This window comes from Tamandua tetradactyla, chromosome 5 (genome assembly GCF_023851605.1).
Source record: "Tamandua tetradactyla isolate mTamTet1 chromosome 5, mTamTet1.pri, whole genome shotgun sequence".
Taxonomy (NCBI): Eukaryota; Metazoa; Chordata; class Mammalia; order Pilosa; family Myrmecophagidae; genus Tamandua; species Tamandua tetradactyla.
Genome location: NC_135331.1, coordinates 28982935 through 28997516, shown reverse-complemented (window position 1 = coordinate 28997516; position 14582 = coordinate 28982935). Strand labels below are relative to the sequence as shown.

General features: G+C 40.1%; 1 protein-coding gene across 1 annotated transcript; it reads left to right on the top strand.

The window, feature by feature from the left end:
* Positions 1 to 10848: 10848 nt before the first annotated feature.
* LOC143683021 (olfactory receptor 13A1-like) lies at positions 10849 to 11781 on the top strand. Its single transcript, XM_077159349.1, has one exon. The coding sequence runs from the start codon at positions 10849 to 10851 to the stop codon at positions 11779 to 11781; it is 933 nt and encodes a 310-aa protein (XP_077015464.1).
* Positions 11782 to 14582: the final 2801 nt, after the last annotated feature.

Below are 14582 nucleotides of genomic sequence, written 5' to 3'. Positions count from 1 at the left end.
GATTTAATATTTTAAAATGTTTTCTCTGGAAATTTTTCTCTGTGATGACTCTCCCTTGATTGTGTTACCAGCAGATGAGAACACAAAGATTTCCTTGGGCTTAGCCCTCCTACCAAGAATATCTCCCCAAGGCAAATGCAGCATTCAGGTTTGTCTCTGTCCTTCTGAGCTTGTATCTTTTATTTACCTTTGCTTATTACGTGTTTTGGAGTTCTCCTGTGTACAGAAGTTTGGTTGTCTCCTCTATTTCCTGGGTGACTGACTCTCTGCTCTGGGCTGTATGAAGCCAGCAAGTCTTTACCCCAGATTATTTGCAATTTAATACCCCTTCTATTATCTCATTCTGACTTTTGCTGCAGGGCAAATTCTGGGAGGAAGGGCACCCAAGAGAGGACTTCCCAAAGTCAGTGTGTGTCAACTGAAACAGCTCCAGGGACCCACAAGGGGGCAGAGAATACCTCCAAAGTGCCCTGGAAGGTGATCAAGAGCATGCCAAGTGTTTCTTCCTTGGCTCCACAAGGCAAACTTTCTTGACCTGTATTCTAGTTTGCTAGCTTCCAGAATGCAGTACACCAGAAATGGAATGGCTTTTAAAAAGGGGAATTCAATAAGTTGTTAGTTTACTCTTCTAAGACTGAGAAAATGTCCCAGTTAAAACAAGTCTAGGGTCAAGAAGATATCTTGGGTCAAGAAGGCCAGTGAAGTTCAGGGTTTCTCTCTCATTTGGAAAGGCATGTGGTGATCACGGCATCATCTGCTAGCTTCTCCTGGCTTTCTGTTTCATGAAGCTCCCTGGGAGGCATTTTCCTTCTTCATCTCCAAAGGCCGCTGGCTGGTGGACTCTGCTTCTCATGGCTATGTCGTTCTGCTCTGCTGTCTCTGAATCTCTTCTCCAAAATGTTTCCTCTTTTGTAGGATTTGAGGAAACTAATCAAGACCCACCCAAATGGGTGGGAACACATTTCCCCAAATCCAGTTTAACAACCACTCCTGATTGACTTACATCTCCAGAGAGATGATCCAATTACAGATTCAAACATACAGTATTGAATAGGGATTATTCTCCCTTTATGTAATGGGATTTAGATTGAAACATGGCTTTTCTAGTGGACTTACACCCTTTCAAACAAGCACAGACTATCTAGAAAATGTGCTCCTTCAACTAACTATCCCCCATATCCTTGAAGAAACACAGTGTCTTTAAGTTCCCTTGACTGTGGCCTTTACCCAGGGTATTGAAACAATGGGCAACCTCAGGGCCAGGCCCCCAGGGATGAAAAGTTGCTAATCAAAAGCCATAATCAGTCATTTTTGTGCCTCTTCCCAATCCTACTGAAGTGGATTTTATGTCCCTTTCTGTCATAAGGGGGCTAGCCAGGAGCTGTGCCCCACTGCAGCATGCCATGAGAGTGGCAGATGAGTGCCCACAGGCACCAGGCAAAGAGAGCAAATTACTGACCTTTGCCATCAGTCTCTATCTCTTCCCCACTCTTCACTGGATGCTGTGCAGTGGGGTTCTCCTGCCCTGGGAGCTTCAATCTACCTGTTTCAGATGCTTCCTGCCTATTTAGCAGTTGCTCTGTTAGAAGGAGCTTCCTGTTCCACCATCTGACTAAAGTCCCCAATAACTGAATATTTATATCATGCTATATCCATGCAGTGTAATATGACTCAGCAGCAAAAGTACACACACTTCTAACACATACAAAAACACAAATAAATGACACCAGCATTGCTTTGAGTTTTAAAACAACTGAACTAAAGGGGTATATAGAGAATAATTCCATTTACAGAAATCCCAGAAGAGGCAAGACTAATATAAGAGTTTAGAAATAAATCAGTGATTTGGGAGCAGAGGACAAAGGATAGCACAAAATTTGCTACCAAAGGACACAAAATTCACTCCAGGATGAGAGAGCTGTTCTATTTTGATTGAAGTACTACCAGTTACATGGGTGTGAATGCTCATCACAATTATACTCATGGATTTTCTCACTGAACATACTATGATACAATTGATTTAGAGTCCTTGTTGAACAGGGAAAAGGGTGAAAATGCCCACATATGATCAAAGCATATGTATTATGCAAGCAGGTATGCACTTTGAATTAAAATCCAGCCAAGACAAACACTGTCAATTTGTTCTGTAGAGTTTCAAAATTCAAAATTAAAAAAAGGTGTACCAAAGGAGCACTGAAAGGAAATTAAAGCAATTACTTGCATTGCTTACATATAGGAAGAATAATAAGATGCATAAAAGAAAAAAACACACTTGGAATATGCTGCATTGCTGTGTGTATTTTTAATAATATGCATAATTAGCAGAATACAAACTTAAGAAAGAATAGACAAATATTGAGGAAAGTGCTCCTAGAGAGATTGGCTGCATTGCTGGGCTGCTCTTGCCCTTAGAAATTAAGGCTCAAATTGCCCAAGTCTATCCTCAGCACCTCAATTACAAAAAACATTGGTCATGAACCATAGAGCCAAGTTTAATTACCCCTGAGTGATTTCCCTGAGAGTCTGCCTCCCAAGGACAAACACCTGGCCCTGGTCTTGGGAAAACAGAGGCTGACCTGAAGACCAGTTAAATCCCAGCCCAGAGATACAGGGAAGAGCGCTAGAGTATCACTTCACAGGGGGAGGCATCTGTGGTCACTGTAGCACTATAGACTGAAGCCACTTTCCCAGAGTGTCCAACAAAGTCATTGGAGGGTGAAAAGATGAGTGAAGCATTGGTACCTATTTCTCTGGATTAATTGTCCACAGTTCTTGGGACTAAATATGAAGTTTACACAATTTCCTAAGGCAACGTGACCTGGATACATGACCACTTCAAGTTTATAAGAAAAACACATGGCCAAAGACAGATTTTCATAGAAAACATTTGGTTTCATGCTCTGTTATGTGAAAGGCATAAGGTCAAACATTTTTTCATTGTCACTGATTTAGTCCTCTCTAATATTTTATGTTTTGTTCAATAACTTGTTTACTCTCTCGTGTGCCTTGTCAATAAAAGAAAGTTCAGGAATCTAAGAACCATGTCCATGACTAGAGAAGACTTGGGGTGTCCCACTAAGCTGTGGCCTCTAGAGAGAACTTCGTGAAATGGTTGCAGACCCCAGACCCTAACCCCAAAGTCTACAGATCAACATTCAAGAGTAGAAAAACCTCTTCAGATTTAATGAAAGGAAAATGTTAATCCAGCCCTATTAGGTAAGACAGGGCTGTGTCTATGGTGGATTCAGCGCTTAGATAAGTGGCATCTAATATTGTTGCCATTTATCCATTAAAAGTCAGAAAATTGAGAGAACAAGTTAGGGCAAGAACATGATATGAGGGCTGTAGGCAGTTGACCCTTCCCCCAGTGTACCCAGCATATATCAAGCCTCATAAGGTCCAGGGGCCCAGGAAGGGACTGTGGACACAGTGGTGGACCAAAGGCAGCCTGGGCCCTGACAGAACTTCAGCTCTTACAGCTGTGCTGCTGTCCTCTCTGAGGTCATGTCCTCATTCGCTGCCTTGTGGGGCTGCTCCAGGCCAGTGTTGAATTCCTAGACTCTCCCATGGCCTCTAACAGGAGCTGCAGTCTCGACCACTTAATGTCTTCTCCAGAGGAACACATTAGAGCTCACTCTGTCTTCCAAGCAGGACAAGAAGTGCAGGAAGGAGCCTCACAGCTTTGGTTGGTTCCAGGCCCCTTCTGCCAGGGTGTGGGCGGGGGGAGTAACATAATTTATTCCCCGTGCATGTCAGCTACTGGCTCTGGAAGAAAGAGACAAAGATACTTCCTTGGATCCAACCTCTGGAGAGGTATACCAGTAGTCTTTGCTAAGGCCAGTGTGCAGGCATCTGATGATTACTGATTTATTGCTTTTTAATGTTGTATGAGTTTTTTCATACATATTTTCTTGAGAAACTGTAGTTTACAGAGAAATGCCAAAAAAGAACAGAGCATTCACATGCACCCTCCCTCCCCTATCAATTGCGTGGAGTTTCCCCTCTTATAACATCCCATGTTAGTGTGGAACATTTGTTACAAATGATAAATAATATACATAGATAGATACAATGCAGAGTCAACCTTAATGCGAACTATGGGCTTTAGGACAAATGCAAACACAGATTCCAACATACCCCAACTTCCCCAGATACCCAAATCCACCAATTTATTTTACCATCATTACTGTGTCATTCTATCCATTTATCTATCACTCTACCTATATATCTTCTGAAGATTGGAGAGCAGGTTGCACATACTCCTTGAATACATGTACATTCCTTATGAAAAGTTATATTCACATAGTTATTCACCCTAAGTGCAGTTACCAAATTCACAAAATTTAATGTTGATGTAAAGCTTTGCAGGCTATCTTCCAATTTTTCCTTATTACCCAATAATGTCCCTTTGAGCCTTTTTGCCTCCATTCTTAAATCTCTTCCAGCACAATGTAATGCAATGCATTGCATTTTCATTTTCTCTTTAATTTCTCTGCCCTGCATTTTCCAAATTTTTGTAGACACATACACAACCTAAATCTTCCCATCTCAACCCCTTCAAAGCAGTGGGATTCATCACACTGACCGTATTGTGGTACCTTCACCACCACTTTTACTATAACTTTCTCTTCACCCCAGACAGAAACCCTACATTATGCATTAACTCTGCATGACTCCTGCCTCCCACCCAGGTAACCTGCACTCTACTTTCAGTCTTTAGGACTGATTCTCTGACATTTTCCTTATTGCTGTCATATAACTTAAATTTAACCTCCTAAATACAACAATCTTGATGGCTTCAATACCAACATAACATCTCAAGAGCATACATACATAATGTATGTTCTACATCCTCCACCTTTATGTAGTTGTTTCAAAATTAATATTAATCATTATGAGTCCGAAACAATTGATCTATCACCCCATTATATGCTTTTGTCTTTAGATATGTTAGGAAGAGAAAAGTAGAGTTACAAATCAGCACACAATGGTACTGGCATTTATCTATACCTATGTCATTATCTTTAACCAGATATTTCTTTCTTCATGTGGCTTCAGTCAATTGTCTATTGTCCTTTTGCTTTCAACCTGCAGAATTTCCTTTGGCAATTCTGTTAAAGCCACTATAATGATAACTAATTCTCTCATATTTTTTTCATCTGAGAATAACTTAACACCTCCCTCAAATTTTTTTACATGGGCAGGATCTCCAGAATGGCAGGGAAGAGCTCTGCCACTGAACTACTGTTGCCTGCCCCCTCCCTCATTTTTGAAGGGCAGTTTTGACACATACAGAATTAGTCGTGGGCAATTTTTTTGTACTTTCCTGATAAATAATGTTGTTGAAAACTTTTTTTTTTTTTTTTTTTTTTTTTAAAGGAAAGACAGAGAGAAGGAAGGAAGGATAGAAGGAAGAAAGGGAAACATCTTTTAAACATTTTCTTGTTTTATTGTATTTTGTTTCTCCGTTTTTTGTTACATGGGCTGGGGCCGGGAATCGAACCGAGGTCCTCCGGCATAGCAGGCAAGCACTTTGCCCGCTGAGCCACCGCGGCCCTGTTGAAAACTTTTTGATGCACTTATTGGACATACAAAAACTGTGGTTTGTATCCATTCTATTTTGTCATTCATCCATTTTAAATTGGGTAGTTTTTCTTCATACTTTTCAGTTTTTGGGGTGTTTTACATAGTCAAATATGAGTTCTTGGTCACCTATAGTATTGTAAATTATTCCGCCCAGCCTGAGACTTCCCTATTCGTTTTTAATTGTGTCTAGTGATGAGGACAAGTTCTTAATATTTATGAAAACTGGCTTATCAATGAATCTTTTATTGTTAGTTTTTTTGTGCCCTATTTAAGAAATTTTGTCTAAAAAGATTGCCTACGAGATGGTACCATTATTCTCCTATGTTTCCTTTCAAAACCTTTATAATTTTGCCTTTTCTCATCAGGCTATAATGAGTCAGTTATCAAAATTTATCAAGAGTGAGAAAGCAGTCAAAATTTGTCTTTGTCCATATGTCTTTTCAGTTCCCTCTACGTGATTTGCTGAAAGACATTCCTTGCCTTGGAATGTCAGAAAAATCACTTGACTAAGTGTATGGGGCTATTTTTGACAATTATTCTGTTTCATTGATTTATTTGTCTAAACTTAAACAAAAATGAAATTGTTGTGATTATTGTAGCATTCATCATTGCATTCCTGAGACCAGGCACTGTAAATCCTCCAGATGTGTTCTCCTCTTCAAAACTATTTTCTCTATTTTAGATCCTTTTTGATTCTATATCAGTTTTAGAATAGGCTTAGCAATTTCTCTTTTTAAAAATCTCTGCTAACATTAGGATTGAGATTGTGTTAAATCTACAGATCAATTAAGAGGCTGTGCCATCATAATAATATTCGGTCTTTCAATTCATGAATGTGGTGTATCTCTTATTAAATTTCTCTTGGCAATTTCACAGATTTTTAATCAGAGGTTAGTGTTTAAGTTATCTTTTGTATGCATAACTTAATGGTTTTGCTTATACGGTTACCTCATAAAGAAAGTTGGAAAGGGATTCCCCTCCACAGTTTTGCAATAGTAATAACATTTCTTCATTAGATGTTAGCTAAAATACCCAACTGCATCCTCCAAGTGAAGTTTACTTTTAGAAGGAATCAATGTTTTAGATCAATAGAAATGATTTAAGGTTTTCCTGGTTTTTTGGATGGGTTTGTAAGTTGCATTTTTCAAATAATTTATGCATTTCCTCTGTTTGCAAATATATTGCCTTAAACATTATCATAATATTCCCTTATTATCATTTTAAGGTCAATATGTAGATATATTCTTTCTGTCATTCTTGTTAATGGTAATTACTGATTTCCCTCCCTTTTGTTCTACATTAGTGCTTACAGGTTATTTTCAAAGTGTCAATCTTTCATATCACCACCATTTAAATATGTTTACACTCTGCTGTATGATTTCATTTCACTAATTTCTGGTGTTACCTTTACTATTTCATTAGTTTTACTTAGTCTGTATTCAACTGGATTGGTTCATTACTTCTTAAATTAGAAACTTAGGGTATTGACTTTAAGCATTACCACTCTTCTCATCTATAATTAATTGCAATATGAATACTATTTTTTAAGTTCTTTATTGTATAATATAACATATACACAAAGCAAAGAAATAAAAAAGCAGTAATTTTCAAAGCACTCTTCAACAAGTAGTTACAGGACAGATCCCAAAGTTTGTGATGGGCTACCATACCGTCCTCTCAGATTTTCACTTCCAGCTGCTCCAGAATACAGGAGGTTAGACATTATAAATATTTTTTATCATCACAATTGACTTTTCTCTCTTTTGTGAAAAATAACACATATACAAGAAAGCAATACATTTCAAAGCCCAGCACCGCAATTAGTTGTAGAACATATTTCAGAGTTTGACATGAGTTACAATTCCACAATTTTAGGTTTTTACTTCTAGCTGCTCTAAGATACTGGACACTGAAAGAGATATCAATTTAATAATTTAACATATTCATTTGTTAAATCCTATCTTCTCTGTAAAACTCCACTATCACCTTTGATCTTTCTATTCCTCTCTTTAGGGTTGTTTGGACTATAGCCATTTTAACTTTTTCTTGTTGGAAGGGTCTGTCAATACTATGAGGTAAGGAAATGGAACTATCTGATGTTCTGGAGAGACTGGGCTGACTAGGTTTCAGGACTTATCTGGCCCATGAGCACATCTGGAGGTTGTAGGTTTCTGGAAAGTTACACTAGTGCATGGAACCCTGTGGAACCTTATATATTGCCCTAGGTGTTCTTTAGGATCGGCTGGAATGGTCTTGGTTGGGGTTTAGTGGGCTATGATAGGTAGCAATGCCTAACTGAAGCTTGCATAAGAGCAACCTTCAGAGTGCCTCGACTCTCTGTTCAAATAGATTTGAGCTCTCTCTGTCACTGAATCTTTATTAATTACACTACTTTGGACCCTTTTGGTCAGGATGGAATTGTTGATCCCATGCTGCCAGGTCTGTATTCATCCCTGGGACTCCTCTTCCATGTCACCAGGGAAACTTTCATCCCTGGATGTCATGTCCCAACTAAGGGGTAAGGCAATGATTTCGCTTGCAGAGTTGGGCTTAGAAAGAGTGAGGCCACAACTGAGCAACAAAAGATGTTCTACAGAAGTACTTTTAGGCATGTCTATAGGTAGTATAAGCTTCTCTGCTACCTACATAAGCTTCACAAGAGTAAGCTTCAAGCTCAAGGGCATGGCCTATTGATTTGGGTGTCCCTAACATTTGATACAGTATCAAGGGATTCCCTGATGGTAAAGTTTAATAGTTCCACATTTTTCCCCATCCTGCAAGGGACTTTGCCAATACTTTTTGATTATCTGCTCAATATACTTTAGGATGTATCCAGGCATTACATTAACCTATACTGGATTAAAAGGCCTATTCCTTATTTTGTGGGCTCCCTGTGTTTCAGTTGTTTCAATGAACTATACAGATAGGTTGAATTAGATTATGTGCAATAGAAAAATTCAGTTCCAGACCAAATAAACCTTTCTTCCTATATTCTCAAAGAGTATGTGTGGTTCTAAAATATAGACACTGTCTTCCTTACCCCTCTGCTCTGAATGATTTTAACCCCAACCTGATCAGCTTCATTCTCATCTCTAGATATCAGGTTTTATATATATCAGTCTCTTGAATTCCAGAAATAATAATTACCACTCTAGACTAAATGTGTCTGCTATAAAAGCATACAATCTAGGCCCCTGTTTTCTTATAAGCATTTTCTAAAGGAGACCTTGCATATTTTGTACTTTTCTTTCTGGCTTATTTGCCTCACCAAATATCTCACATATTCATTCACATCATTGCATGCCCCATTACTTCGTTCCTATTTGTAGCAGTAAAGCATTCATTCATGAGTACTTCAAATATTCCAAATATTTTCCAATTTTTCTTGCTATTTCTTGGATGTATGTTTTATTAAGATGCTTTTCATTAAATTTCCATATAGTTGGCATTTTTCTAGTTACACTATTGCCATTGATTTTTAGTTTATTGGTGTCAGCAAATATTTGGACAACATTTTTTTAATTTCAATATTTAAAAATGTATTGCATTAACCCATTTTGTGGAGCAGCATACATCTAGATGGATAATGTTCCATAAGAAAAAGCATAAACCATGGCCAATTTCCAAATTTCTGCATTTCCTAGTTTTCTTTGGCTAAGGTTCTTACTGTGAATTAATTTCCATGAATGACAATTGCAATATTTCCAAGAGGAGGTAAGATGAAGCATTTTCCTACTCCTGTTACAGCAAGGAAGAAGAAATGTGAATTGTTTCTCTGTGTTTATTTACTTGGAACCCAGATGGCCCATTCAGGGATAAGAATTAGGGTGCATGGGTAGTTCAGTGGTACAACGCCCATCTTCCATGCGAGAGACCCAGGTTTGATTCCCGGACCATGCTCCAAAAATATATAGAGGGAGAAAAACTAATAGTGAAGGTGTGAGTACAGGTGTCATCACCAAGAAACCCTGAAAGAGGCACCAGGGCCCTCTCAGAAGGATCTTCCACATCAAACATGAGGATTCCACTTAGATGAAGACTTGGGGTGACATTGGTCAGTTAAGAAGGTGGAACACCAGTATTGGGGTTTCCATTAGAATGTTCACTCTGGCTTAAGTGGAGAACATATGAGGTGAATGAGGAAACAAGAAAGTGGACATCATCAAGATGCTAAAAAATCTAACATAAGTAAATAGATGAGAATGAGATATGGGGACATTTTTAAAGACGTTCAGGAAACTTTACCTGCAGGCCTTGGAAGCTGATTGGATGAGAGTTAACCAAGATGTAAAATATTAACATTTTTGCATTGAACAAACATCTCTTCAGTGCCTACCATGGGCAGGAGCTAAAGACATGGCATTGAGCCAGAGAGGTGAAATTGTGCTTCCAAGAAGCTACACCTGAGACTTGGGTGGCTCAGGGCGCAGGTGGATGAGATACTTGCACTCAGAGAAAAAGCCCAAGAGGGACAAATTAGGGGCAATGTCAGTAAGTAGAAGTTTCTAGAGCCTGTAGTTCATCAAGTCAGTGAACACACAGTAGTATTTTGGATTCACAGGTCTGGCGTTTGGTAGGGAGACCATAGGGAGTGATATCTGAAAATGTTAGAGTGTGGGCAGAACCAGCCACCACAGTGGGTGGATGGACCAAGAGACTGGAGAGTTAAGAAAATGCCTAAAGACCAGCTGTGAGGAATCATGCACAAAGAAGGAGAGGCAAGAAGAGCCAAGACCCAAATCAGATGTAAAGGGCAGCTACTGAAGAAGGGGCTTGAGATTCAGCATTATTTCAGATGATAGAGACTCAGAGATGACCCATTAAAGAGAGTTCTTGCTGTGAGAGAAAGAGGCAAAAGCAGGGTCCCCATGGCCATGCCAGTAAACGGCAGCACAAGGATGGAACAGAGAGAGAGGAGGGACAGACAGTCCTCTGCAAGTCATGTTCTCCTTGGCCTCACTGAAGAGGAAGGTTAGGGTGAGGGCTGGTGGACCCAGAACACAAATCTAGGTTGAAAAGATTTCAAGGAGAAAGTGAAATTAAAAGTCAATGAAGGATATGTGATTTTCAGAAGAACATTGGGTTTGATGAAATAAGTGGGTATTCGGCAATTAAACATCCTGACTCCTTCCCTTTCCAAGAGCAGGGTGGGTTAAAATAGACACAGAAGGAAAGATGAGCCTGAAACACACTGCCACCTCTGCAGAGTATCTGGAAGAAGGGGCCAGAACTGATGACCATGTGGTGTAGTACCCAGGAGTCATGTCTGGCCAGGTAGGGAAGTCCAACCAGACATTGGTGACAGAGTTCATGCTGCAGGGGTTCTCAGAGCACCCACAACTGTGGCTGCCCCTGCTCAGCTACTTTTTCTTCCTCTACACCATGGCCCTTGTGGGAAATACTCTGATCATCACCATCATCACCTGCAGCTCTTGTCTCCACAGCCCCATGTACTTTTTCCTGTTCAACCTGGCCACCATGGACATCATCTGCACTTCTTCTGCAATTCCCAAGGCACTAACAGACTTGGCCTGGAAGGAAAATATCATCTCATTTGAGAGGTGCAAGGCCCAGCTCTTATTCCTTGCCTGGTCTGGATCTTCTGAGCTGCTTCTTCTCACAGTCATGGCCTATGACAGTTATGTGACCATCTGCCAGCCACTGCATTATGGGACCCTGATGAGCCTGTGGCTCTGCCTGGTGCTGGCTGTGGGAGTTTGGATCAGCTGTGCCCTGAATGACTCAGTCCACACTGGTCTGATGGCACAACTGTCCTTCTGTGGCTCCAACGTAATCACTCACTTCTTCTGTAAGATCCCTCCACTGTTGCTGCTCTCCTGCAGTCCCACCTATATAAACAGCATCATGACCCTCTTGGCCAAGGCCTTCTATGAATGCACCAACTTCCTGCTCACCCTCATGTCCCATGGCTTCATCATTGCCAGCATCCTATGCATCTGCTCAGCCGAGGGCAAGCAGAGGGCCTTCTCCACCTGCTCCTCCCACCTCATCGTGATCTCTGTCTACTACTCAGCTGTGGTCTGTGCCTACATCATTCCAGCCTTAAGCTACAGCCCTGAGAAAAACAAACTGGCTGGAGTGCTGTACACAGCTGTGAGCACCACCCTAAACCTACTGAGAAACAAGGAGGTCAAGACATCCCTAGGGAAACTCCTCCCTGGTCATAAACATTAAATGTCATTCTTCCATCCTGTACTGCCCCATAGCCATTTTCTGAAAAACATTCTTATAGATAATATAGTGATAAACTAGTTATCACTGTTTTAGTGAAATCATCTTCAGCTTTGGCTGCTGATCAAATTGGTGTTGCTTTGCAGAGAACAGTTGATTTGTTGAAACAAAATGGTTGTGTTGAATTGGCATGGCAGCTCATGATGAGCACATAATAAATTTGTAGACACAGAAGCAGAGTTCATTCCTAAGAGGCTGTCTTTATAATTGCTCAGAGAACCCTGACATGTAAAACTGCCCCCTAGGCTTCTCCTGTTCCCATCTTCCTTAGATGGCAACACATCTTTATCACATACCGGCCCTAAAGGAAAGGGTTAATCAGTTTTATCAGTATCAGATGTCTTTGACCCAATTCTGTGTCATGAAATCAGAAGCCAGGAGAGAAAGCTAGCAAATGATGCTGTATTCACCATGTGCCCTTCCAGCTGAGAGAGAAACTCTGACTGTTTTTGCCATGTGCCCTTCCACTTGAGAAAGAAACCATGAACTTCTTTGGCCTTCTTAAACCAAGGTATCTTTCCGTGGATGCCTTTGATTGGACATTTCTACAGACTTGTCTTCATTGGGACATTTTCTCAGCCTTAGAACTGTAAACTAGCAACTTATTAAATTCCCCTTTTTTTAGAAGCTATCCTGTCTCTGGTATATTATGTTCTGGCATCTAGCAAACTAGAACACAACCTAATTCAGCTTTATTTGATATGAAACATGGAATGAGAAATAAAATCTTAATATTCCAACAAAATCAATTTTATATCACAAGGCATTGTGAGTATTTTGGACAGAAAATGGAAGAGTGGTTACAAAGTTCCTTCAGAGATTGGGGAAATAGAAGTATTAAACTTCCCAACCTGGGGAATTTCTGACATTTTCTTAAACAATAGGGGCTCTCAATTTAATAGCCAAGGCCTCAATCATGATGCTTGTCCCAATAAAAGTTAGTTCTGTAATAGCAAACTGAATCTACTTAGGATTAGTGTCTGAGAGTTATCTCCAGAAAATCTCTGCTGTTGCTCAAATATGGTCTCTCTCTAAGGCAAACTCTGACATTACACCCATGTGGAACATAATTTCCAGAGGTGTAACCCTGACCCTGGCATTATGGAACACAACTGATCCCGGCATCATGAGATATAACTGTCACTGGCATTATGGGACATAAAGTCCAAAGATGAACCTGGCTCCTGGCATCATGGATTAGTTGACCAGAAGTGGGGAAAAGAAATAGAGTTCCAATGGCTAAGAGATGTCAAATTGAGTCAAGAGGTCATTCTTGAAGTTATTCTTACACAAATTTCAGCCAGATATTGCAAACTGCCATAACATGGCAAACCCCAACCAACAGTTTTCTTAGAAACCCTGAAAAATATCCTATGCTCGATAACATTTCACTTATTAAGTTTGCTTTTCAGGGACTTAAAATCTCCAGATTGTTCCAATGTCAGAAGTGCTCTGAAGCCAAGAGATACCAGACTCTCCAAGAATGATGACCAGTTTCATTATTATCATCCCTTTGCCCCTTGATACAATGCTTTGTAGCAGTTAAAGAGTCATCATCCAGAGATCCCTCAAGATTGAAAGATAATTATCAAATGAAAAGGAGGAATTGTAACTAAGAAATTAGGGCTTAAGGGATCATTTAAATTACTGAATCATATTCCTTTTTTGCTTTCTGGAATAATGGAGTAGACAGAGAGGAATATCTGAAATCCCTAAAATATAATTCAGCCTCTCTCATTTCTACAATGATTGAAAAAGCCCAAATACTCATTCTTTCTCCACAAATTGCATCACAAACTTCCTTCTGTCTTCCAGCAATACAACCTTTTCAATTAACTACTCCACCTCCTTTTCTGCTTATCGCAATATCCAATACGCCCAAAGCCCTCTGAGGAATCAAACCCATTGTTAAATATCTCCTATGAGTGGGACTCTTAAAACCAAATGATTCTTCAAGCAACCCCTCTCATAATTATACTACTTCTCACTTTTGGGACCCTGCCTCTTAAAATTCTTAACCAGCTTTATTCACAGAACTGTCAAAGCAATGACATATCAAGCTCTTGGCAACATGCTGCCCCTCCAGCAAAAAAAAAAAAAAAAAAACAATACCAGCCTCTGCTCTGTGATGATATATAAGAATACCTCTACATCCCACCACCAGCAGCAGCCAGAAGCATGTTTAGAAGACTGACCTTTGAGCTTCAGTATCCCCAGAAAATTAAAAAGAAACGTCTGGAATGTTAGGTTAACCCCCACCAAGAACATTCCAAGAATCTACCCTCACCCAATAACTTCCAGGAGGCTCCTTGCAAAACCAAACCTGCCCCCACTCATGTGGCAGTCCCATGATGGTCCTTGTATCTGCCCTCTGGCAGCTGCATTCTTGCAATAGCTTCCCTTATCCAACATCACCCACTCTGGTAGTTACAACCCTGGCAAGCTCAAGCTTATGATAACTCCCTACTTACCCTGTCAATTCCTAGTGCCCAAGCTAGGCAATGAAAGTCCACCACCTCCCTTTCCCTACCCACACCAACCATCAGATATAAACTGTGCCTCTTCTTCTGCTCATGGCTGTTGCCATCTTAGGCTTCAGCCCACATATGCATAGCCTCACAATAAAGCTCCTTCAATCGAGTTTTAATCTCTTTTCCTTCCTCCCAGTCAAGAAAACTATCACAGATGACTCTTTTTTGATTGCATAAAGACAAAGATTTCCTTGTACTTCAGCACTCTTACCA